The 27,624-nt window shown below is 37.3% G+C and overlaps 1 protein-coding gene across 1 annotated transcript in view; it reads left to right on the top strand.

Moving 5' to 3' along the window:
* CNTN5 (contactin 5) overlaps positions 1-27,624 on the top strand; it is a 671,487-nt gene that overhangs the window by 600,755 nt on the left and 43,108 nt on the right. The window contains exons 17-18 of the mRNA XM_010848232.1: positions 1,365-1,599; positions 12,819-12,928. Of these exons, the coding sequence (XP_010846534.1) occupies positions 1,365-1,599; positions 12,819-12,928 (345 nt within the window). The remainder of the gene's footprint in view (positions 1-1,364; positions 1,600-12,818; positions 12,929-27,624) is intronic.

Raw genomic sequence — 27,624 nt, 5'->3', positions numbered from 1 at the left:
AGAAGGCACAGGTGGGTTCAGATCTAGTGAGGGCCTACTTCCTGGTGCTTATAGCACCATCTTCTCACTCTGTCCTCATCTGGCAGAGGGTCAGAAGAGCTCTCTAGAGTCTCTATTATTAGGGCACTAATCTGACTCATGAGTATTCCATCCTCATAACTGAATCACCTACCCCAAATCCATCTCCTAATACAATCACATGGGGGGTTAGGAATTACCACATAAGCTGGTGGGGTGGGGATGGGGGAGAGGATATAAACATTTAGTATATAATACTTTGAAATGATAGATTTTGTCTCTTTTCCTCCATTCAACACATAGTTTTCCCTCAAATCAAAATTTTTTTATAAAGTAACAAATATTTGTGTGTGTTAAGTTGCTTGAGTTGTGTCTAACTCTTTGCAAGCCTATGGACTGTAGGCTTCTCTGTCCATGGGATTCTCCAGGCAAGAATACTAGAGTGGGTAACCATGCCCTCCTCTGGGGGATCTTCCCGACTCAGGGATCAAACTTTCAGCTCTTGAGACTCCTGCACTGCTGGCAGATTCTTTACTGCTGAGCCACGGTCTATTGGATATCTATTTGTCAAACATTGTCCTAGGCAATGGGTGGTAACTGCTCCATTGACTAACTAGTTAATCACAATTGCACAACGCAATTGATGCCTATTTAACAAATTTAAATGTGGGAATTCTCTTGCAGTCCAGTGGTTAGGGCTCTAGTCTTCCACTAAAGAGACATGGATTGGGGAACTATGATCCGGTATATGAGGCCATGTGACCAAAAAAATAAAAATTAAAGAATTTAAATATAAATCATATAGTACAAGCTTCTTGAGCATATATTGTATTCTAATTATTCTAATATTTCATATGTTAGTAAAGCACAAAAGCAATTAAGAAAAATACTAAAAAAAGAAAAACGAAAGGTCTTACATTAATTTCTCTTAAATTTTCTGACCAAAGACCTCTGCAGAGCATTACCAGTGACAAGATTTTCCCAACCACCAGACCATATGACAATTTTCACCAACATGTTAAATTATAGCGTGGACTTCAAGGACCTTTGCTTCATGTACATGACTAATTGGAATAAAGTTGTCTCACTTCAGGAGTTTTCAATACTCTTGATAATTTTCTTAAATATCAACTGATAGCATTTAATTTTTTAACTTTTACCTTTAAAGCCTTTTAAATTTGCAACAACTGCCAAGTGATTATGCTACATTGGCTTTCAATGTACTAAAAAGTTTGGAGAATCTCTTTTATTCTAGTTATCTATAATTTTAAAAAGTTAAAGACTGGAATAAATAGTTTTTTTGACCAGTTATCTTGCTGATAATTAATTGTATTTTTCTTCTCTAGCCAGTATCTGAAGAGTTTCAGAATGGGGAAGGTTTTGGCTATATTGTGGCTTTCAGGCCCAATGGAACACGTGGCTGGAAGGAAAAAATGGTGACATCCTCTGATGCTTCAAAATTCATCTATCGAGATGAAAGTGTCCCTCCTCTTACCCCCTTTGAAGTGAAGGTTGGCGTTTATAACAATAAAGGGGATGGACCTTTCAGTCAAATTGTTGTCATATGTTCAGCTGAAGGAGGTCAGTTTTATCATCCTTATTTTCATTTAACATTTTAATATTTATTTTGGTAACTGAATGTGACATTATTGTATTATTAGAAAATACAGATATGCCAGAAGAGAAAATAAAAAACCCATAAAACAAAACTTACCCATAAATTCAGTAAACTTTTTAGATGTATTTTTCCAAAATTTTTCCAAATAAGTTTTATTGAAAAAAATTGATAATTCCATATATTAATACTTTTCTTTATGTTCTTCATGCCCCACTGATATATGGCAAATATCTTTCCATGATAATAACAATATTAGTCATACCTGTTATGTAGTCTATTCTGTGAATGTGTGGACATTTAACTATTCTTCTTTGGCTTGAAATTTAGATCATTTTCCATATTAATCCACAAAAATTTAAATTTATATCAAATGAATTTAAATAAATACTCCAATAAATATTTGTTACTAACATCCACACAAAATATTGTACTGATAAGTATCAGACAGGATTTTTGGTTGCAAGCTTTTCACACATGGTATCATTAAATCCTCACAACAATCTTGACTAATAGGCATTATAATCCCCATTAAGGGAAATTGAAGCTCAGGAAAATTAAGAAACTTGCTGAAAAAGTAACATAGTTTGTAATTGAGAATTAAACCCATTGCTGCCAATCATTAAATCCTTGATTTGTCTATAGCAAGCTGCTATCATATGCATAACTTTGTTCAATCTCAATATAAAACTAATAGGTAGTGAAACTGATAAACATCTTTTACTATTGTGATTATGTAACTATTATTCACTTAATACCAGTGTATCATGATTAGTCAACAGAAAATAATAAAATTCTGTATCATTTAAACTACCATTTAATAGGGGGAAAAAACTGCCAGGTAGGCAGGACCTGGGCAGTATACCCATTTCATAGACTGTAAGACATTGTGTTTACTTGCAGGGCCAACTGAAATTCTGCCCTTAAATTGAAGAAAGACTATGATGTTACTCATGGTTATAGTCAATAGGTGGTAGTGCTAGAACGCCAACTCAGCTTTCTACACCAAAATCTCTGGTTCTTTCAAGGTTTAGTGCAAAAATGCATTTTCTGAGAGGAAGCTTGACAGAACTAACTCCCCAAAGTTAGCTGTTCCACATAGTCTTTCTTCAATTCAAGCTCAGAATTTCAGTTGGTCCTGAAAGTAAATACAATACCTTACAGTCCGTAAACTTGACAGCCCGCTGAGCTAATGCTCCACCAGAGACAGCACAGATTTGTCCTTCCAAATAATTACTGCTTTTATAAACTAACCCTTTTATTTCCTTTGTGCCCACATGTGTGACTCGAATAGCTCAAGAGGATTATCAATCTTTTTGGTACTGGGCATTCATGGGGGTAAATAAATAACTTCTTTTGAATATTGAAACACCAAGGTAGTGTTTGATTTATGAAAGATGTAGTTTTTCATTACCAGCTCCTTTGTATTTTGTGACATAGAGGAAAATTTTGAAGCAGAAGTAGAAAATTCACCCTCGTATAAGAATGACCAAGGAAGTGAAGAGTCAAGTAATACCAAACAACCATAAGTGTCCTGATGAGATATTCACGCACTTGTTGTTTAGTCACTAAGTTGTGTCCAATTCTTTGTGACCCCGTGGACTGTAGCCCACCAGGCTCCTCTGATCATGAGATTTTCCAGACAAGAATACTGGAGTGGGTTGTCATTTCCTTTTCCAGGGGATCTTCCTGACCCGGGAATCGAACCTGCTTCTCTTACACTGGCTGATGGATCCTTTATCTTTGAGCCACTTGGGAAGCCCATTCATGCACTTAGCCTCTCAGATTTGTGATGTGTTTTCAGATAGTATATACAGTCTCCATATTACTTATATTAACTCTTACAATCAAATGTGAGGTAGGAATCTCAAGTTGCAATTTACTTGTAGGAAACTGAGGCTCAGAGGCTAAGTAACATGCTAAATTCAACCCAGTAAAGGACAATAGTTGTAACTTTTGTAACTCTAGTAACTTAGTAAGTTACTTAAGTAAGCTACTTAAGTGTAGTAATAGGACTGGGGTTTGAACCCAGGTGTGTATGACTCCAAAACTAATGCTTTTAGTCACTACCCTGTATCATCTCATCAGGAATGTTTTTAATAATAATATTTTGCTACTGCTTTATGTTATTGTGTGTATTATTTTGTATCATTTGTTATGCACGTGGCCCAAAAGGTCACCGTGAGATGAATTGTAGAGGTTTATGAACATGATATGCATGGTAACACCAGTGCTGGCTTTAAAAAATCCAAATTTATACATTCCTTGTCAACATTTGCTTTGAAATTAAATTATAGTAGCCACCATGGGTTGTTTACCCTGTTTCCTTAAACTTGAAATGGTTTGCCTTTAGAGATTCCTCTTTCTAGCTAGATAGAAAATATGCACATTTTCAAAGACACTGAAGCTGTTGCTGTAACATATTTCATAGTAACACTTCATTTATTTTGGTTGACTGAAATGTGAAAGATATAAGGAAAATTAAATCAGGATAGAGTCTGCCTTTGTTCTGACAACAAAATTAAAACATATATTTAGTGTTTGCTCACTAATTAAATTTACTAACTTGGAACTTCATGTGTAAATATTAATAGAGCTTTAACACCATTGCATTGTGTCAACCAGGAAAAGCAGGATAATGGAAGGAAGAGAGTGTTTGCCTGGAGTGGGCAGAGCTTCAGATGGAAGCTCACACTAACTTGAAAGCCTTTGGCAGTTTTTTTCACCTCTCTGAGCCTTGCCTTCTTCCACTTTAAAAGTAGAAATCTATATTATCACTGGGAGCCATTACAAATCTAAGGCTGAAATTCTGTTATTCTATTTTCCGAAAAATTATTTTACATTTTAGTTATCCCAGAATAGGCAGTCATAATAGATCCATTTTTGTTCTAGAATAAAATCAGGGAAGGGACTTCCCTGGTGATCCAGTGGCTAAGGCTCCAAGTTCCCAATGCAGGGGTCCAGGGTTCAATCCCTCATCAGGCAGCTAGATCCCACGTGTTGCAACCAAGACCCAGCAAAGTCTAATGGGTGATTTGGGGCTTCCCAGCCGGCACAGTGGTAAAGTATCTGCCTGCCAGAGCAGGAAAAGCAAGAGACATGGGTTTGATCTGTGGTCTGTAAGATCCCCTGAAGTAGGAAATGGCAGCCCACTCCATTTTTTCTGGCCTGGAGAATCCCAGGGACAGAGGATCCTGGCTGGCTATAGTCCATATGGTAACAAAGAGTCAGATACGATTGAGCACACACACACAAACAGAGAAATCAACATCCTTTTTAGTCACTTGGCAAACTATTGAAAAAGGAGTGCACATTTTCAAGATTGGACAATTTTTAAAAGAGTCAAGGGCTGTAATAAACTAGTAAAAGTAGAATATAGTACTCATGCCAGAGCAGATTCCTCTTGTCCAAGCCTGTGGACGTTCACAGAGATTCACAGTGAGCCCTTGTCATCATACTCTTGTCCAAAGCCCAAATATCTGATTGAGACTGCATTTCTCCATAAAACAAATTCTGTTTCTTTGTTCTTCCATTAACCTAGTCCACCTGTTTATCACCTCACAAGCCCTCTTTATTCTTAAATAAAGTGGAGAACAAGAGCAGGGGGACTAGTTTTCTATCCCCTTTTATGGGCGTAGTTTCTTCCCTTTGTTCATGACGCAGCTACTCAGCTAGGGTACCAGGAAGAAGGTATTGCCTTTTCAGAGCTGACACCAGGCCTTATCAAGTGCAGCCACCAGATTTCATTTTGATGGAGGGAAGCATGGAACTCAAGGATTTCAAGGCACACCTGACAGTATTAGCTCTCAACCTAGTTCCCCTGGCACATGGACAGAGGATGGCATTCACAGCCAGAACACACTTCCATAAGTGCTTGTGTGCATTTGCCATGTGCTTCATCTTTTTCCTTTCCTCTCAAGAAACCTATAGGAATGTGAGTGAGGCATACATTCCTGAAGACAAAACACTGTATGTGATCTGTTATAGAAGGAATCATCCTTTATAGACACAGATACTTAGTAAATCACTTAGGAAATGACTCTCACCACTCGAAGATTGACTATTGCCCTAAAGTACCGTCAGAAATTACTGGGCTTCCCTGGTGGCTCAGAAGGTAAACAGTCCACCTGCAATGCAGGAGATCTGGGTTTGACCCCTGGGTAGGGGGGATCCCCTGGAGAAGGGAATGGCAACACACTCCAGTGTTCTTGCCTGGAGAATTCCATGGACAGAGGAGCCTGGTGGGCTAAAGTCCATGGAGTCACAAAGAGTTGGATGCTACTGAGCAACTAACATTTTCACTGTCAGAAAACCTCCAGATGTTTGTTGGTGTTGTTTTCCTGTTAACACCCTTGAGATGCTGAACTCTTTCAAGGTTTACACAATGAAAGTAACCCTGAATGACTCTTTCAGTGACAAGCAGAATCCGATACAAAGCCAGAGGAAAGAGGTTTGCCTGCTAGGACTTCCATGCGTTGTGGACATGTATCAACTATCTATATCCTTTGAACCAAGCAAAAGTTATGTGCATTCCAACCCTGATTTGACTTTAGGTCTCAGGGTATGGTATAATCCAGGGATCCCCTACCTCCAGAATCTAATACCTGATGATTTGAGATGGAGTTGATGTAATAGTAATAAAAGAAATAAAGTGCACAATAGACATAAGGCACTTGAATCATCCTGAAACCATCCCCGACCCTGTCTTTGAAAAAACTGTCTTCCATAAAATGGGTCCCTGCTGCCAAAAATGTACGGTGCCACTCCATGCAATACTCTTATATTGGAAACAATCCTATTTTTCTTAAAGAATAGCAAAGTTCCAAAATAACTGATTTGAAAGTGCATAGTACAAATGATAAAAAGCAATTTTTTTCCAACATGAGAAATCAAATCAGCCTTAATTTCTGCATTTCTAGAAATGCCTTTTAATTAAAGTTATATCTGTTTTCCACTTATTTCTTGTTACTATAGCTTTGGAAAGAAACTGAGAATTCAATACATCTGATAGAAAATTAGAGGGAACTTTAATATAGATTAATTGTAAGTTGAAAAGTTTATTTATACATAATGTGTGTTAGCCTTTTCTAGTTTTTTTTGGGGGGGTGTCTTTTTCCTTATATGGAAAAAATGTGTGGCTTTTACTTTTTATTAAAGTCAGAAGCTTCTTCTAGCTTGCAGAAAATGATATGCAATTATCCTCTTGCAAATTGAGCTACCACAGCTGAAATTAAAACCTGACTTTCATGGGGTGTTATTCTGCAGATCAGTCCTGAGCTGAAACTGAGCTCAGTGGGATTTATGTGAACTTGAAAATTAATAAATTGGCATATTAGTTGTAAAATACAAGGAATAATTTCCTGACTTTGCCAGATGATCCATTTGGATTAGTGCCTATAAAAGTTCAACTACACCTGTCTTCACTCAATTTATAATGAGGCCATAGCCCTTCTCCCAAGGAGTTTATTAAACTGTCCTTTGATTAATGGTGTTGCCCACCCCTCATGGGAAGTCAAATATATAATCAATATTACAAGCCCATCCCCCCATATTACTTGGAGAACTCAAGCTGCTAGGCCACTTAACACAAATGTATCATCTAAATTCATGAACATGATAATGCTGTACAATATTTTTAATATAATTCAGTTTAGTTCAGTTCATTCTCTCAGTCGTGTCCAACTCTTTGCTACCCCATAGACTGCAGCACACCAGGCTTTCCTGTCTATCACCAACTCCTGGAGCTTACTCAAACTCATGTCCATCAAGTTGGTGATTCATCTTTCCCAGCATCAGGGTCTTTTCCAATGAGTCAGCTCTTCACATAAGGTAGCCAAAATATTGGAGCTTCAGCTTCAGCATCAGTCCTTCTAATGAATATTCAGGACTGATTTCCTTTAGGATGGGGTGGTTGGATCTCCTTGTAGTCCAAGGGACTCTCAAGAGTCTTCTCCAACACCACATTTCAAAAGCATCAATTCTTTGGCACTCAGCTTTCTTTATAGTCAGTCCAACTGTCACATTCATACATGACCACTGGAAAAACCATAGCTTTGACTAGATGGATCTTTAGTCAGCCTGTCCACTTTATATCCCAAGACTGGAGTGAAGGAGCCAGCCATGGTCTAATTAGTATCATCATAAGTGAAAAAAAATCTTTAAAAATCTTTGAATTTTTAGACATAATGCCAGTATAATCTCAGAAATAAGTCCCTGAAGTTTCATCAAATTTTCCAAGTATAACAGACAGAAGTAAGAGTGGCAACAAACATCCTGGCATTTACAGATCAGGAGAGTTTCAGAGATGCCTGAATATAAGATCTATGAGGACCAGTGTAGCTGTGATGCAAAATTATTTTTTAAAAAATTCCAGGAAATAGGAATAAAAGGAGTTGAAAGTAAGTCTGTAGCAGGCTTAAATAGGAGATGATGGGGGTTCAGGTGGGATTCCCAGATGACTCAGTGGTAAAGAATCTGCCTGCCAATTCAGGAGACATGGGAGACCTTGGTTTGATCCCTGGGTTGGGATCTTGAAGTGGCTGCCCATCCAATATTCTGGCCTGGAGACTCTCATAGACAGGGGGGCCGGGTAGGCTACAGTCCACGGGGTTGCGAACAGTCCAACACGCCTGAAGCAACAGAGCACAAGCACAGGGGCTCAGGTTCTGGCAAGACCGAGAGAGGCCACGTGAGGATTCCAATATCAGTATTCTTGATGAGTTAAGTGTGGAGGGCAAAGAGAATAAAATACGTGAGGAAAAAGCACCCAGAGTGTAGGCAGAGATGTGTGCACAGAAGCGAAACATTGTGATGGCCAGAGCCCGGCTGACTGCCTTGCTCAATTCCTCGCTCTACCTTCCAGCAGCTGTGCAACTTTTGGCAAGTTGCTCAACCTCCTGCTCCTGGATTTCCTCATCTGAAAAGTGGTGGTCCTGATAATAAGTGTGTTGGGAGGATTAATTGATACATATAAAGAATTTTAAATAAGGCTTGGCATATATCAAATCTTCAATCAGTGGCAGTTATTAGTATTATCTTTGGTTATTCCCCCCTCCTCATCTATTTTGTTTGTTATTTTTTGTTTGTTTTAGTCTTATTCCATCCATTCATCTGTCACTTACTTGGAAACAGCTGTGCAGCAAGAGAGTGAATTATATATTCTCCCTGTAAAAATCTCTTCTGCCCCCCAAAATTACCCTAAGAGATAGAGAATGAGCCAGCTGCCTCCCTGGTGCAATGGAAAAACAGCAAAAGAAAGAGCACTTGAGATCTGAGTTCCACTTGGAACTCTTTCAGATCTAGAAGCAGAGTTTAGATAAATCAGCCAGGTTCCATGCCACTTTTTTCGTTTGCAAAATGAGAGCATGAGTTTAAAACATAGATTCATAACTCAAAACCTAAAGAGATCATGTAAGAAATATAAACAAGTGAAGTAGTCCCAGAAGTTAGACCATAGTGAGTGGTGGAGAATCTGGCAAACTAAAAAGAATATGCCCTAACCCATGGGACCAGTTGATAGCTCTCATCTACCAATACCCAAGGAGTCAAACTTGGTATCACCCACTTTTCCCAAAATAAGCCACAAATTCTTATTTTCAATGAACTGTTGGAATTAATCAATTTAATACATTACTTGGGCAAACAAAATATGGCTGAAGACCCTTTGGTCATCCATATATGAGCATAGATCCAAAGAACTTTCTAAAATTCTTCCTGGTTGTGATTTTCCATCATTCAAATATGATGGGATGCCCAAATAGGACATCTAGTTTCAATCCAAAGCAAACATCCTATGATCTAGTCAGCTACTTTTTAAGTTTTTAGTTTAATTGGAGAATAATTGTTTTATAGTGTTGTGCTGATTTCTGCCATATAGCATGCATAAGCTACATGTATACACACATCCCCTGCTTTTAAGCCTCCCTCCCACCCCCTCCTCTTACCCCTATAGATTGTCACAGAGTACCAATCTGAGCCCCCTGTGTTATATAGCAACTTCCCAACTAACTATCTGATAGATGGTAATACGTATCTTTTTCAGTCCCACCTTCTCCTGTCCCTGCTGTGTTCACAAGTTCATTCTCTACATCTGTGTCTCTATTCCTGCCCTGCAAATAGGTTAGTCAGTACCATTTTTCTAGATTCCACATATATGTGGTAATATATGATATTTGTTTTTCTCTTTCTGACATACTTCACTCTGTACAACAGGCTCTAGCTTCATCCACCTCAACTGAACTGACTCAAATTCATCCTTTTTTATGGCTTAGTAATATTCCATTGTATATATGTACCACAACTTCTTTATCCATTCACCTTGTCTGCAGACAAACTTTTTGATACATATGAAAATGTTCACTAACTAATAAATGGTGCAAATTGAAACTTTTGGAAGTAAATTGAATGAGGTCACGTTTTTACATGCTTAAATTTTCAATGCAGGTCAGCATGGTTATGTTTGATACTGGCCAGAATACTGGAGTGGGTAGCCTTTCCCTCCTCCAGGGGAATCGAACCCAGGTCTCCCACATTGCAGGGGGATTCTTTACCAGTTGAGCCACAAGGGAAGCCCAACAATACTGGAATGGTTGGCCTATCCCTTCTCCAGTGGATCTTCCAAACCCAGGAATCAAACCAGGGTCTCCTGCATTACAAGAGCTATCAGGGAAGCCCCAATGTTTGATATTATTTATATCTAGAAAGTGAAACAAAAATGTACTGTTCAATTCTTGTTTCATTGACCCTCATTTAATTAGATGTGACCATTGATCCAAGTGACTTTCTAATATTTCACAATATTTAGCCTCTTTGAGTGCAACTGTGGAATGCCTTTTAATGTCTGACATTGATTTAAAAACCTTAGAGCTTTTAAACAGAAGCTAGGGTGCTAGTTTGGGAAATAATTTTCTATTTTTCTTTATTTCTTACTTTTTTAAAACTTCCATCATTCTATTTTAAAAAGTACTTAAACTTGTATAGTGCTACAGAAAGGTGAGAGAGAAATTTATTTCTCTGCTGCTGCTACTAAGTCGCTTCAGTCGTGTCCGACTCTGTGTGACCCCATAGACGGCAGCCCAACAGGCTCCCCTGTCCCTGGGATTCTCCAGGCAAGAACACTGGAGTGGGTTGCCATTTCCTTCTCCTTCTTTCTCTAGAGATAGAGATAGAAATCCAACCACATATTTTGTGCTTCTGAAATTATTTATCCCCCCTGCAATCCTCTTTGGCAAAGATATAATTACCTCAATTAAAAAAAAAAAAGTTGAAAAAGGCATTTGGCACACAAATCTCTGCAGTGCATTCACTGAAATGATAAGCAAAACTCCTTCTAAATAACAAATGATATTTAAAGAGTGGATTTCTTTGAAATAAATCATATCCTAAATCCAGGAGATCAGGTTATACACACTTAAGAACATGAGCATTTCCTTTCATTTACTTGCAAAATCAAGAATTTTAGCTCCTATTAAATACCAATGAAAAAAATTGTTGCAAGTCTGCTGATAAGAATTCTAGAATATAATAAAATTAGAAGCTTTTCCCATAGTTTTTTGTTGTTGTTGTTGTTAATGGTAGATGCACAAGTAACAGAAGGTTGGAAAGTGGGATGTGGGAAACCACTGAGCAAAATAAAATAAAAGACATTTAAAGGACAGAATGAGAAATTGCAAATTATACCATGGCAGAAACTGATGTCAACTTCTGTGTAAAGATTAATGTGAATTTATCAAAGTACTTTGGGTTAATGCAAATATAATATGTAATTTTAATGAAAGCTTTACCAAAAAAAAAAAACCATTGCTTAGTACAAACTTTGAAAAAGTCTTTTGTGGACTTCTTTTATAGTAACAAGGGCAGATTTCTTTACTTTTATTTTTTCAATTAATAATATATGAAGACTCTCCAGTTAGGCATGTGGCCACCTTCCATCAGAAAGTGAAATATTCTCAGCAAATGGCTATAATTCCCTTTATATGTCTAAAACATAAAAATATTATCTAGAACTCTGCCTTTGCCATCTGGTTGATTGAATCTAAATAGATTCATCTGAAGTCTTAGCAATGATAAGCTTCATCTGAAATTTTGGCAGTGATATGGGGTTAGAATCAAAGTCTCTACAATTTTCACGGGGTAGGAGTTTTTTGACGTCGACTGTGTACATATTGGTTGAACTAACGTATGGCCTTTATTCTGCCATTTCATTTAACGTGTGTTTGTGACATAGTATTTATGATTCAGCAATGTCAAAGCTGAAAATATATTGTTCCTCACATACAGTACAACCTCAAATAAAGTGCACCTCTTGATGGATGCCAGTCAGACACGATGTATTTGAAAAAAAAAAAAAAAAAAGCAAAAACTAAAACAGTGCAAAAGGCCACTGAGCACAGACACGAATGAAAAGGTGGTTTTGAGCAACAGCACCGAGACCTCCAGGGACTTTCCTTTTCAGCCCATACCAGTCTTAAAAGTCAATGCATGCCTTTTAAATATCATGATTCATAACACATTCTTTACACAATCATGGAAATGTGGCTGTGTGGTCGGAACAACAACAAAAGAAATCAAATGAAACTTAGATCCTGTTTGTACCTTCACAAGGTAAAAGGTAAAATAGGCGATATTTTCTGAATAGATGTTTTAAGTGCCAAGAACTATGCTAAATAGTTTATATGTATTATTCCAGTTAAAACTAACCTTACAAACCTACTAGCTAAGTATTCTCAATATGCCTGATGACAGATGATGGGACTAGAGCTCAGGAAGAAGTAAAGTAACTTGCCTGAAGGTAAATAATTTTCCAGAAGGCAAAAAACAACCTTAGCAAGCAAAAAAGCCAAGCCTGACTCCTAGTCCCTTCTTTTGATCATTATGCTAGTCTGGCAGACAATTTAAGTCAGATAATTTAACTTCTTCTGAAACATCCTAGTTAATCCAAGGATAAAGATCTTCTTCGCTTGTCTTGCTAGATTTATTTGTCATTGGTAAGGTACTGATGAGACTTGACCTCGGAGAAATCCAAAAAGATCATCTTTTTATCCTGTTGTGTTTTTCATAATCACCAGAGCCCTTCATTTAAAAAATCAGGGAAAAGAAAGTAACACCTGTCATATTCAGGGGCAATGCTTTGGTAGGCGTAACTTGTTACCCCCGTGGTTTATTATTTCCATTTTCCTTCATACAGAACCCACTGCTGCTCCCACAGATGTCAAGGCTACAAGTGTATCTGTGTCAGAGATTCTTGTTGCATGGAAACATATTAAAGAGAGTCTAGGAAGACCACAGGGATTTGAGGTATGAACAGAATTCTTGAAAATAAGCCTTATTATTTCTGTTGCCATTGTTTTCTCCTGAAGAGATGGTTTGGTGACACTTTAACAAGATTACATTCCTTTGAAATTTTGCTCTATGGAAAATAAGAAATATACTATTTTACTGATATTATGCTGCTCATTAGCTGCCTTATTTTTCAGGATAGTAGTTTCCACAGCACCAGGCAAAGGTTTTTAAAAAATGAAAATAGATAGACCTTAACATGAAAACCAGGACCTACCAGCTGCTATTTACCAGTATCCAATTCCAGTTAAAAATATTCTTGTGTATTTCTGTCTCATAATTTAATGTATGAAACAAGGTTTCCTACTATACTGTTCATGGCACATCTTACCTCCTATGCTAACTTCTCCAATTTGCTTGAAACTTGGTAACCTGTACCTGTTTACTCAAATGGCTTTTTGCCCTTAAATTGTGTTGTTTTTAAACATAGTTATGCCAGCCTTATAACGGTGAACATTTTATAGCAATTCATTGACTTCAGTAAAATTTTAGCCTCCACATGGACTCAAGGTCTGCGGGCAGTTTATGAACTGGAGTATGCCACAAAAACTAGATCCCACGCTTTCATCCTGCTCTTATTGTTGCCTTTGCCAGTGAGGCATAGGATTAGAGGGGTAACTTATAAAATACAAAGAAGTAACATCCAATCCAAGATCGTAACTGTCTTTAAACTTTTAATGTTTACTTTTCTTCTGTTTAAACTCCCACTTACAGAAAATCATCTTGATTTTTGAACAATGATGTAATATAAGACTTGTATACCAACATAGTTTCCAGGCTAAAAATCACCTTTCTTTAATCTATTTGTGTTTTCAAATAATGCCTAAGAGTTATTTGATTAATATACGACTTGCTTTCGATAAAGATTACTGTGATTGGGAGTTTATACAATCTTCCTAAGAGTTACAGCAAAGGACATTTATAGAAAAACATTACTTATAAGTATCATGGATTCATTTCTATAATTTTGCTTCAATTCATTATTTGGCAATAATTCAATATGTATCATACCAGGATCACATGTTTGTTTTATTAAAATCTCTTTTTCTCACTATCTGTGCTGCAGGGACCATGTCTGTTTACCAGTGAATCTAAGGGCTGTGAATGCAATAAGTATTTGTTGAATGAGTGAATACGCTTCACGGTCAACCCCTTCTTGTCCCTCTGTAGGAGACATGGGAGTGGCATGCCCAGCTCCCCTTCACTGGGCCAGGGCGACATCCCCCAACTGCTGAGAACGTTGGCTGTATATTGAGAATTGTCCTCCATCGTTATTACCTGAAAAGATACCTTCCTCATAATCGGGCAACCCTAGGTCAATTACACTGATTGAAACTCCTCCCTTGATTCAAGGAGGAAACAACTTAATGGTGCACATTATTATCCGGAGCCTTTGTCATGCACATCAGACCAAGGCTAGATTATCTGGGACCCCATTCTTGCTCAGTTCCCTCTCTTTCCCCATCCTCTTCTCCCCCCTTCCTTATAGATATTTACCTGCAAGCCTTCTCAATAAATCACAATGATCAAATCCCTGTCTCCAGGACTGCTTCTATGGAACCTAATCTAAAACAACTACACAAGCATAGGTCCAACTAGAACATTGAATCAGAACATCTGGTGCACATACTTATAGAAAGTCAGAGTGTATTCTGTTGTACAGAACACTGAGGATTCAGGCTTCTACATCTCAAAGTGGTGTTCCTCTCACACAGCCAGATCTTCAACTTTTTTCCCCTGTCTGTGCAAATAGTGTGACATTCATATTCCCACCATGATTCACCTGTAATAACAGCTATTATCAGTGCTTCCCTGACAGCTCAGTTGGTTAAGAATCCGCAGGGGACCCTGGTTCAATTTCTGGGTTGGAAAGATATGCTGGAGGAGGGGTAGGCTACCCACTCAGATATTCTTGGGCTTCCCTTGTGGCTCAGCTGGCAAAGAATCTGCCTGCAATGTGGGAGACCTGGGTTTGATCCCTGGGTTGGGAAGATCCCCTGGAGAAGGGAAAGGCTACCCACTCCAGTATTCTGGCCTGAAGAATTCCATGGACTCCATGCATCCATGGGGTTGCAAAGAGTCAGACACGACTGAGTGATTTTCACTTTCAGCTTTTTCATATTCCCACCATGATTCACCTGTAATAACAGCTTCTCCAGAAATCACATAAGATCTAGATTTGTGCACAATCCTTCTCTTTCTAAATATAAATCACCATTCATTCAACAAATATTTATTGGAGGCATACCAAGTAACAGACACTCAGCTAGATGCTAGGGATAAAACAATGAGCAATTTGAAGTCCCCATTTTCATGATGCTTATGTTGTAGTAGGGAATGCCAACAATAAAGAAGCTAACAAATAAATATGTGGTATAATTTCAGTTGCTGATGTATACTCTGCAAAAAGAACTGCTCAAGAAGGTAGCATCGACTCTGTTGACAATAGAGGTTTGAAGAATCACAGTTCCCAGGTTGTGACATTTGACATGATCATATGAGAGATAGGGGGTGGGGGGCAGAGAGAATAGCGAACTCAAAGACTCTTACTTAAAAGCATCCTGACCTTGTTCAAAGAACAGAACAGGAGTAGTATTGGTGAGATAGCAGTAAACAACAGGGAGAGTGGTAGTGTGATGAAGAAAAATGGCCAGGACAAGAACAGGTTGGGTGGAATCAGTCTTGGGAACCACAGGGACTTTAGATTTTATCTTCAGTATAAGGAAAAACCATGAAAGGATTATGAACAAAGAAAGTCAAGCCAGGATCTGACTCATATTTTAAAAGGGTCTCTTGCTCTAGAGGGTAAAGAATAGACTCTAGAGAGGTCCTCAGGAAATCAGTGGAAAAGCAGTCCTTCTGACCTAGTGGACGATGACTTTGCTCTTAACTAGAACAGTAGCAATGGAATCGATGAAACATGACCTTTTAAGATATATTTTGAGTGGAAGTGTGACAAGATTTGATTATGAATTGGATGTGGACTATGAAAGAGAAGTCAAAGGTAATTCCAGAGCTATTTGACCCAAGAAACTGGGTGAATGACAAATCACTCACACACATAAGGAAGTCATGGAGAAGAGCATATTTTAGAGAAAAAATAGATATTAAAGATTCCAGGTTTGATTTGTTAAATTTTATACACATTTTTATTTCAAAAAAAGTTATCAATTAAGTCTTGTTTTAAGAGAAAGTTTAGAGATAGAGCTATCACTCTGAGGATTCATCAGTATATTAAGGGTTTTTATACATGTGCTAGCCGAGATCATTGAGTATTGATAAAGATGTCTGAGAATTGAGCCCTAGAGTCCCTCACCATTTGGAACAGAAGAAAGAAAGAGGATATGGCCAAAGAAACTACAGGAGACACGAAGAAGTTCAAAAGCCAAGAAAATAATTTTAAGATGGTATATTCTACTGAGTCTAACAAAAGCTGTTAAGAAATTCAGAATAGTGAGGCCTGAGACTGTCCAATGGATATAGCAACGCAGAGATCCTACTGACCACAGTGATGACAATGATCAAGGTTTGACTAAAGAATAAGGTCAAGATCACTCCGGAACTACACTCAAGAGTGTCAGAGCACAAAGTTTTTGCTAAATCTATATTATTCAAAATGACAACTTACAAGCAAAAATGGAATATCCTTAAAGATATAAGTGAATAGGGATTAATCAAATTCTGAAGCAATCATCACATGACTGAATTCTTAATTATAATAAATCAAGGCAAATTCTGACAACTAGTTTTATATGTAGAAACAACACAGAATCCATGGGCACAATAGCAGTTATACTATTTTATAGTACATTATAAATTGAAGTTTTAAAAAGATGGTATCTTGTCACCAAAAAGAATCAATATCTTGTTATCGGGAGTATCAAATGTATGCTTTTATGATCAGAAAATAATTAAAACCTTCAGGACCACCATGGTGGTTAAAAATCCACCTTTCAGTGTGGGGTACATGGGTTCACTCTCTGGTCAGGGAACTGAGTTCCCACATGCTTCAGAGCAACCGGGCCCTTGCGTGGTGATTACTGAGCCCCCAGGCCACAACGAGAGGTGTATGCTCTGCAACTAAAGATTCACATGATGCAGCAAAAGATCCTGTGTGCCACAACTAAGATCCACTGCGGCCAAATAAAAGACAATAATTGAAAACCTTATATAATTCAATGGCCAAATATGACACTGTTATTTTAAACAAAATATAGGCAGCAAAGATTGTTTATAAATATATACTATCTCATAATTGCATAGATGCATGTAGATTTTTAAAATATGATATAAGTGAAACTTACCAGCATTACTCTCCCACCCTCTCTTTTTCTGCCCTCTCCCTCCCTTTAAAAAAAACCCCCTACCTCTGTTCTTCACCTTACCACTTCAGAGCTTACTGTTGTCATTGACTCCTCGTCTTTTTAAAAAACCAATACAATATTGTAAAGTTAAATAAAATAAAATTTAAAAATAAATAAATAAATAATATATCCTCAACTAAATATTTATAAAACTTACTAACCCCTAAAACTTAATGTTTCATCGCCTCGCTGTCCCCCTCCTGTATTGCATCCCAATCACAATATTGTTATATTTACCAATAGTGTAAATCCAAGCATAGTGACAGTGAAGCAAGTACATGCCTTTGTCACCAAAGTAATGAGACTAGTTTTAAACTGTCAGTCCTCTGGGTAATTTTTCTAGCTCACATTGCAGTTTTACCTGCAATGTTTAAAGCAGTTACTTTAAAAGCACTAACGGTGTGCCATTTTGAAAATAGTGGAGACGGTGTTTCGGGCCAGCTCTCTTGTTTTTCCTGAATTGAATGTGTGAGTAAGAGAGAAAAGGTTTTGCTGTTATGAATACTTCATCCTAATGAATACAAGTAAGTAAGTAAAATAATATATGTAGGTAACAGTATATATAGCTAGCAATACACGCAGAAATGCAAAGTTCCTTTAAGGAACAGAAGGAGAAGGAGTAACTAGACCTTGATGAACAGTGGTACAAGTAGAATTTAAAGCAGTCAGAATTAGGTGAGCAGAAACAGATTATAAAGGGATAAATAGATCATGAGAAGAGTTTGTATTTTATTTCAAATACAATGAAAAGCCATCAGGGCAATTTTAGGAGGAGACTGACAATGTCTGATTTACATTTTTTAAGATATTACTCTGGCTGCTGTTCCATGAAGAATAAAAGGGCAAGAGGAGAAAGGTCAGGAGTCGAATCAGGAGGTTATTGCAATAATCCATGCAAGAATTTATGATAACTTAGACTAAGGTCGTAAGAGTGAAGCAGGAGGAAAGTAGACTTATTTTAGAGGCAGGGCTGGCAGAATTTCCTGATTGATCAGACATGGAGGGAAGGAAAATGATGATTCTCATATCGGGCTTGGTCAAATGGATGCATAGTGGTGCCATTTATTAAGTAATAACAATAACAATACATTTTTAATAGGGAAAACCTGGACAAAGAAGAGATTTGAAAGTGGGAAATAAAGAAGTGTGTTTCAGCTAAAAATCAAATTTGCGATGCCTAGTGGATATCTAAGAGAATAAGTCAAATAAACAATAGGCTAAGTGAGTTTACAGTCTAATTAGGAGATCAGAGCTGAAGACACAAGGGGGCAATCACAGGGCTGGTATATAAAACCTTTCTACTACATGAATGGACAAATTTCCAGAAAGGGGAAAGAAGAGAAAACAAGAAGAGATATGAAGGGAGAGATTGCCTGTGACCTGGTGCACTCAGCATATAGAGGTTTAGCTGAAGGAAAAGAATCATCAAGGAGAATAACAAGGAGAGATCAGCTTGATGGGGGGAAAATCAGGTGTGTGAGGGATCAAAGAAAGTAAAAGAGCTAATCAAAAAGAAGCAAATGGTCAGTTGTGTTTAAACTTGCTAAGAAATCAAGTGAGATCAAAGCAAAAAAGTGTCTAATTGTTTAGAGGTCACTGGTGATCTTCTGAAAAATTTCACAATTAAATGAATGATCAATATCCCTTATGTTACCAATTTAGTTACGTACAACAGGCAATGGTTGGGGGGGGGGGGCGGACTCTTTTTTTCAGATATAAAATACCCTTAAGATCAAGCACTATGCTATGCTATGCTAAGTCACTTCAGTCGTGTCCGACTCTGTGCAACCCCATAGACAGCAGCCCACCAGGCTCCCCCGTCCCTGGGATTCTCCAGGCAAGAACACTGGAGTGGGCTGCCATTTCCTTCTCCAATGCATGAAAGTGAAAAGTGAAGTCACTCAGTCGTGTCCGACTCTTAGAGACCCCATGGACTGCAGCCTACCAGGCTCCTCCATCCATGGGATGTACCTGTATGTAGTTTACTTGGCTCTGAAATGTTTGTGTTTTCTCTTCTATTAATCTTGGGAGGCTACCCCCAAGCAAGGTCATTTAGAAGGAAGATGGAGCAATAGTCATCAAAGGCAATAAAGTCCTTAAAGCCCTTATAGCATCACTTGATCTCCCCTGCTGAGTGCTCCTCACTATGCTCTCCTTCCCCTGTTCTCACTCAGTGCTCCTGGGTTGACTCACAGCCTGACTCTGATTGTGACCCAGATTGTCAGACAGATCCGAATCGTGTTTGTCCCTGGTCTGAATTTCTGTGTGTTTTGTCTGGATCTCAGTTATCATTTCTTACTCATTCATTTATTTATCCATGTGATAGTTATTGAATACCTGCTTTGTTTTGGTGCAGTGCGTGGGGTAAAGCAATAAGTAGAATAGACAAGGTCCCTGCCTTTAGGAAGCTCACAGTCTAGCAAGGGAAACTCTTATTTCACTTTCCTTCATTTTTGTTTTTTTGGGATTTTATTGTTGTTGTTTGGTAAGTCCTGGCAGCTCCTTTTGTTTAATGAAACGGTTTTGACATTCTTTTTCCTGATGAAGCCAGACCTATAGGGCAGGAGTAAGGATCTCAGTGGGAGGGTTTCCCTGACACCATCTGTCAATTTCCTACCTACAGTTGGCATTGTTGTCTTTTATAAGGAAGCCTCCATTACATCTTAATTTAGGAAGTAATGAATCAAGCATTTTGACTTAAACTATAGTCATCAGCAACTAACACTTGCAAATACATTAACCAAGTAATTCAAATCAAACTGATTAATTTTTGTTATTAAAATGATTAATTGCTCTAACAGAATGGTCAAAACAATTGATATAGTAGAAATAACAATGCATAAAGACAGGGTCAGAATGATGACAGCCCCTAGCTAGACAGAAAATAAAATGACTTTGCAGTAAAGGGCTTCAGGAAATTTTAGTAATGTCATCCCTTTTAATTTATAAGTGGGTCCACCCATGGAATTTCTGAATGTCACAATTAGGCTAGATTAGAACTCTGTTACAAGTTCTAATAGGTGGTCTTTTTACCTAGCTTTTAAAACTGCCTTCTATAAATCTAGTATTACCTGACAAAAATTGCCATCTGAGGGAAAGAGTATGAAATCACAAATACAGATACCAATCCATCTAATTATATTTTACAAATATTTGAACTGTTTTGTTGACATTATCTTAAAACCACCCATTTGAGAAGTTTGATTACTTACATGGAAGTAGCTTGAAATTTCATGGCTACAGAGACTAAACGCAGAAATCGTTGACATTGAGATATGTGAAATTTCTAGCTCTGACATGCAGCATGATTGAAAATCAGAAGTGAGCTATATTTATGGAATGATTTTGATTTTTGAATTACCATGACTATCCCATCTGGATTGCCATCCCTGTCACTGGCCCATGCAGGTAAATTATTATATTCAGTTTGGAATTTATGAACCCACCAGCATTAAGTGTCCTGTGAACAGTAATTCCTGAATCCTAGAGCAGAACCTCTCAAGCTTTTCTGAGAAAATCAGTATTTTATGTGCATCCAAAATCAGAACAGATGCCAGTATAGCCAAGAAAAAAAAAGGAAAGAGTCAGTCGCTCAGTCCTGTCTGACTCTTTTTGACCCCACGGACTATATAGCCCACCAGGCTCCTCTGTCCATGGAATTCTCTAGGCAACAATGCTTGGGTAGATAGCCATTGACTTCTCCAGGGGATCTTCCTGACCCAGGGATCAAACCCAGGTCTTCCACATTACAGGCAAATTCTTTACTGTCTGAGCCACCAGGGAAGCCCATTTTTTCCTCTGATTTTCCCAAATTGAGAGAAATGACAAAGGAAATTAAGTGCTAATGGAATACTGAATGATTATCTATTGTTATTTCTTCACTAATCAAGTAAACACTTAATAAGTGTTTATTTTTAAATTTAAAATTTAATTTTAAAATAAGTTTATTTAGTATAAGGCATTGGGCTAGGCAGTAGAAATGCAAAAATCATTCAAATCTAGTTCTTACTCTTAAAAAGATCACAGTTTAATATTGTGGGATGTTTATGGAAAATATAAGTAAACAAATTGAAGCTTTTGAATTGTGCTGGAGAAGATACTTGAGAGTCCCTTGGACAGCAAGGAGATCAAACCAGTCAATCCTAAAGGAAGTAAACCCTAAATGTTCATTGAAAGAGCTGTTGCTGAAGCTAAGGTTCCAATACGTGGGCTACCTGATGCGAAAAGCTGACTCACTGGAAAAGATCATGATGCTGGAAAAGACTGAGGCAAAAGGAGGATGGGGTGATAGGAGATGAGATGATTATATAGTGTCACCAACTCAATGGGCATAAATTTGAGCAAACTCTGGGAGACAGTGAAGGACAGGGCAGCCTGGCATGCTGCAGTCCATGGGGTCGCAAAGTGAGACACAACTTAGCAACTGAAAAACAACAAAGTAAACAAAAGGCAGAGAGGAAGAACATTGGAACAAGATAATTCTTATCTCCATAATAACCCTGGGACTCCTTAGCATCCTGATATTCTGGAGAAACATTCCTGAAAATAAACCCATGCCAATGCCCTTCATGAGCATGTTTCTGTTTGCATGAACATATGCCTCTGTCCCTGAATGTCCTCAATTTTCCTAAATAAAACAATAAATTATTAATAAAAATTTTACTGAATAAACTGAAAAAGGAATTTTAGAAATATTTTATGTATTATATAATTTGCCTGTGAAACATAATTCCCCATGACTATGAAGTTAACGGTATTCATATTCATTGTGGCCTTTTTGAAAGATTTTTATTAACTATGTATTTTAATGGCTGGGTTCATTTCAGCAATAAGCAACAATGTATTTTTATAGCAAGGAGAAAAGTACACGGTGTCCTGGTTCTGATTTCAAAGTTTTTCATCCTTACTATTAAGAAGAATGAAAGGTAAAACAGCTTGTCCCATTTTATAATTCTCACTAAAAGACACCCCTAGCGACTCCTTTTCCTGGGCTATGTTCAAGACTTGCATGTATTTATTTCAGATCTTCCAGAGGATATGTAACTTAGAAGTTCATTTTAGACGTGTCACTAAAGCTATTTCCACTTATTGATTGCACTGAAAAGACGCCAATTGTGTTTTGATCTTTAAAATAAGTTGTAGTGGAGATTTCTTAAGGCGAAAAGGGATGAGATTGTTCTTGTATTTTATTTTATGTTCTGACTCTAATCATCAGAGCAGGAGACCGGAAAAAAAAAAATGGTCCTCACTGTTGTCTGACAATAATTCTTACTAGGCAGATTGCATTTAATTGGTATAGCAGAGGTTGCAAGGGTATGTGTGTATGTGTGTGGAAAATGGAATTTCAGACATAAATTAAAGAGGAAAAGAAGCCAAAATGAAACCAGTTACCAAAAAGTAAAAACAAAGACGTGTTTTATTTTCCAAAGGTGGTGTGTAGCAGCTATTTTTGCAGATTCTCTTTAGCTTTTTGTCATTACTATATGATAATAAGAAAAAAAAAAACTAAACAGTGAGAAGAAACTATTTCTACCCTTCCTTTTCTGAAACTCTGTGAACTCTGAAAAAAATCAAATAGCTTTCATGTTTCTATCATTAGATTTCTTTCTTGGGTTATTTTCAGAGACTGGGAGGCTAACTAAAACTATTTATGTTTTCCAAAAATCAGCAGATCGAAGGAAACTGAAGAAGCAACATTTCAGTTACTTAACTTATTCTGTCTCTTGTCCTATTGAAAAGCTATCCTGTTTTCTCGACATAGCATGCAAGCATGCATTGGAGAAGGACATGGCAACCCACTCCAGTATTCTTGCCTAGAGAATCCCAAGGACCGAGGAGCCTGGTGGGCTGCCGTCTATGGAGTCACACAGAGTCAGACATGACCGAAGTGACTTAGCAGCAGCAGCAGCAGCAGAGTTTAGAAAATAATGAATAACTCAGTTTATACTGTTTGTTTTTCATTTGCTTCTAGATACATTTATTGATGGAGAAAATTCTCTTACCCAAATCACTTTTCAAATTTTCCATTCTTAAACTTTTATAAATCATTTTATTTAAATAATATTAAAATATATGCCCAAATATATTGTCTTATCCACATAAAGAACCCAAGGGTATGAATTATATCTCTTATCAAAATCAAAAGCATTTCTTATTTTTTCACTCCTTGACACAGATGTGAATTGGTGCAACCTCAAAACAGGGTGTTTTCCTCAGTCCTAAATCCAGCCATCCCGAGCTCATCATGTGACCATCCACAGTCTTACTCTCTATCATATAATGCACATTCATGCAAAAAATAAAATAACAAATGTGGATATCCATCCATTTAATTTTACCAATACTGGGAACAGATTCTTTGAGATTCTCTTAGAATGACCCATATGAGAATTACCAAATTACAGCAAACTTTTCCTTTTGAGAGCTAGGTTTATAACTTAAATACTTGACAACATACGTGTGGCATAGAGGTCTTAATTCAGTGGGTATTGAAGAGATACATACATACATGGGCTTGCTTACTATACTAAGAAATAGAGAAATATCATAAAGTGTTTTAACATGAACACACAAAGGAAGCTTTGCCAAAGACATACTAGCATTATAAAAATGCCAATTACTAATTGACTAATTGTTAGTTACAAAATGGCCAAGACTCTATTTTCAAAGGGGAAGATATTTTTTTAATCTATATACAGAAAAAATGCACAAATCATAAATGCACAGCTGAATGAATTACCACAAATTGAACATACCTGTGTAAGCACATTCCAGGTCATGAAACAAATGTTAGTAAAAACTGGAGACTCATTTTGTGTCTCCTATAGTCACTATTCTTAATCTCCAAAAATCCCAAAAAACATCTTACTTCTGATTGATTTTGCTAGTTCTGGGAACCCTAGGGAGTTTTTATATTTTGTGTTTTCCCCTCAACAGTACATTGGTAAGATTCATTTATATTATTACAGGCTTTCTCTTAAAAGTTCATTTGTGAGTATTCCACAATTTATTTATCATTCTTCCATTGATGGACGTTTGTTTACAGTTTGGGTATGTTATGAATAGACTGAGTATATAAAACAGTTTTGGTAGGATTATCCACTTGCAATATCAAATCTAATGATCATTATATAGCTTTCATTTTTTAGGCCTTCTTTGATCTTTGTCTACACTGACCTTGCAGATCTTTTTTTGCTTTATTCCTATTTAATCTTTTCATTGTAATATAACCATAATCATTGATTTTATCATATTTTTATTTAACTTTGTGCTGTGAAATATTTACACATGTGAAATATACAAAAGAGTATACTGAATTTCTACTCAACACTTGTCTTCAATAATTATGAATTAATGAATAATTGGGCTTAATAATGAATAATCTGTTTTATATATGTGTGCCTGTGTGTGTTAGTTGTAAAGACTCTTTGCAGTTCCATGGACTGTAGCCCAACAGGCTTCTATGTCCATGGAATTCTCCAGGCAAGAATACTGGAGTAGGTTGCCATTTCCTTCTCCAGGGAATCTCCCTCACCCAGGGATTGAACCCAGGTCTCCTGAATTGCAGGCAGATTCTTTATTGTCTGAGCCACCAGGGGAGCCACGTGAAACCATATATAAACAGCAGGTAAAGAATCTGCCTGCCAATGTAGGAAACCAAGTTTCCATCCCTGAGTCAGGAAGATCCCCTGGAGAAGGAAATGGCAATCCACTCCAGTATTCTTGCCTGGAGAATTCCATGGACAGAGGAACCGGGTGGGCTACAATCTTTGGGGTCGCAAAGAGTTGGACACGACTGAGCAACTATCATTTTCACTTTCAGTCAATCCTAGGGCTTCCCTGGTGGCTCAGAAGTAAAGAATTCACCTGCCAATGCAGGACACAGGGCTTCAATCCCTGAGTTGGGAAGATCCCCTGAAGAAGGAAATGGCAACCCACTCCAGTATTTTTCTCTGGAAAATCCCATGGACAGAGGAGACTGGCAAGCTACAGTTCAAGGGGTTGCAAAAGAATCAGACATGACTTAGTGACTGAACAACAAAACAAGCAATCGTAGTACTATTTTGAAGAAAATCTCTGTCATCATATCATTTTCATCCAAAATATTTCATAATAAGTTTCTAAGTAAGTGAAAGTTGCCCAGTCATGTCTGACTCTTTGTGACCCCATGGACTGTATGTCCATAGGATTCTCCAGGCCAAAATACTCGAGTAGCCTTTCCCTCTCCAGGGGATCTTCCCAACCCAGGATCGAACCCAGGTCTCCTGCATTTCTGGCAGATTCTTTACCAACTGAGCTATCAGGAAAGCCCCAATGAGTCTCTAAACACAAGCTTTAAAGAACTGTCATTTTTCTGTATCCTGAAGTCAGGCAGATTAGAGAATACACTCAGTTAAAATTCAGCAAGCTCAAAAATCCCACCCATTGCAACTTTTTTAAGAGTAGATTGCTCTTGGTCACTGCTTACATTTTTATCAAATGCCACAGTATTTATCCCCAGGCAAAATTTGTTTATCATTTCGCCAAAAATATGAAAAGTTTATACTTGGATTTCTGTCATTCTCTTACTTTTTAAATTGCCTCCTTATGTTTCCAACTGCTTTTTCTTGCACTAAACTCTACCATTTGCTACTCCAGCTAGTTAACTCCTGGCATCATGCTCATGTTCTCAAACAAAACATTCACAAACTTACCTGTCATAGTTGTAACTTGTCAAGAGTAAACTCTCCTTCAGATTCTGTCTGCTTTTGGATACTTGCCAAGACTTTTAAAATTCTCACCTAGGGCAGGATTTGCATTTCCACTTTACAAAGCATTTCCACTTTCTAGCATTGTCTTTTTAATATCTCTGAGATCAGTGGTATTATTTTCTTTCAATAATTTCAATTCTTGCATGCTGATGTCCTCTCCTTCTCTCTCTATTTTGATGACTCTTGATCAAAGGAGATTTACAAATTCTTTGGCCTTTTCAAAGAATTAACTTTGGCTCTATTCCTATATTTTGTTTCTCAATTCATTAAGTACTGCTGCCATCTCTATTATACCCTTCTTTCTAGTTTATTTGGGCTTAAAATGTACTGTTTTTCAAACTCCATAAGATGGTTTTATCATTGATTTTTTGGCTTTTTGCCTTTTCTAATATATGCATTTAAAACTATACATTTCCAAAACTACATTTCTAGCACCTTATATGTGGTTAACTATATAATATACTTGAGTACACAATACTTTTTTAAAAAAAATTAATACAGTTCTACCTATATTAACTTTCATACTGTAACTTTTCTTTTTTCATTTAACTAGTATGTATTTAGGGACTCTTATGTTTACCCCTCATCAGACAAAACATTTAAAGACCTTGATTATAAAAATAAATAATACTCCCATAATATTTTCTGTTTAATATATTGTATTTTAGAACACTTGAGTAAATAAAATGAAGAAGGGAAGGGAACTAACATTTGTAAAAGACTTACACTGAACTACACATATTAAGAACAAATTCAATTATATCTGAAACCAGTTTTTAAGTGTAATTTTTAGATAGCGGTGACAGTTTATAGAAAAAATAAATGCAATTTATTCAGTAAATTATATCCATCCTTATGTTCCTGCTGCATTTCATACTTCCTCACCGCAGAGCCTCTAATCACTGTTGAACTGTCTCATAAATATTAAAAATCTTAACTACACATTGTTTATTTATCTTATTTGATTCATTAAATTGTATCCTTTATAGTAAAATTACCTCTGGGCACAAAGCGGCTAATTGTGCATGCAATCTAATAATGCTGACTGCCAGTGTATTTCAAAGTATTGATTGTGAATAGCCAATTTAATAACTATACCTAGTGCTAAACTCAGGAGATTAGGAAACTGGAGATCAACTAAATAGAGGCAAGCAGAGACTCTTCTGACCGAAACAAATTCATTATCCATGGGAAATGTGCTCCCTATATATAGAATTTCTGAAACTCAATAGAAACACTTGGATGAACTTAGGTGTTGCATAAAGTGAAAGCCGTTCAGTCATGTCCAACTCTTTGCAACCCCATGGACTATACAGTCCCAGGAATTGTCCAGGCCAGAATACTAGAGTGAGTAGCCTTTCCCTTCTTCAAGGGATCTCCCCAACCCAGGGATGGAACCCAGGTCTCCCGCATTGCAGGTGGATCCTTTACCAGATGAGCCACAGGGAAGCCCAAGAATACTGGCGTGCATGCTTAGTCACTCAATGGTGTCTGACTCTTGTGACCCCATGGATCCTAGGCTCCTCTGTCCATGGGATTC

This window comes from Bison bison, unplaced genomic scaffold (genome assembly GCF_000754665.1).
Source record: "Bison bison bison isolate TAMUID 2011002044 unplaced genomic scaffold, Bison_UMD1.0 scf7180017864262, whole genome shotgun sequence".
Classification (NCBI taxonomy): domain Eukaryota; kingdom Metazoa; phylum Chordata; class Mammalia; order Artiodactyla; family Bovidae; genus Bison; species Bison bison.
The sequence above is the reverse complement of the archived record's forward strand: the minus strand, read 5'-3'. Positions and strand labels throughout refer to the sequence as shown.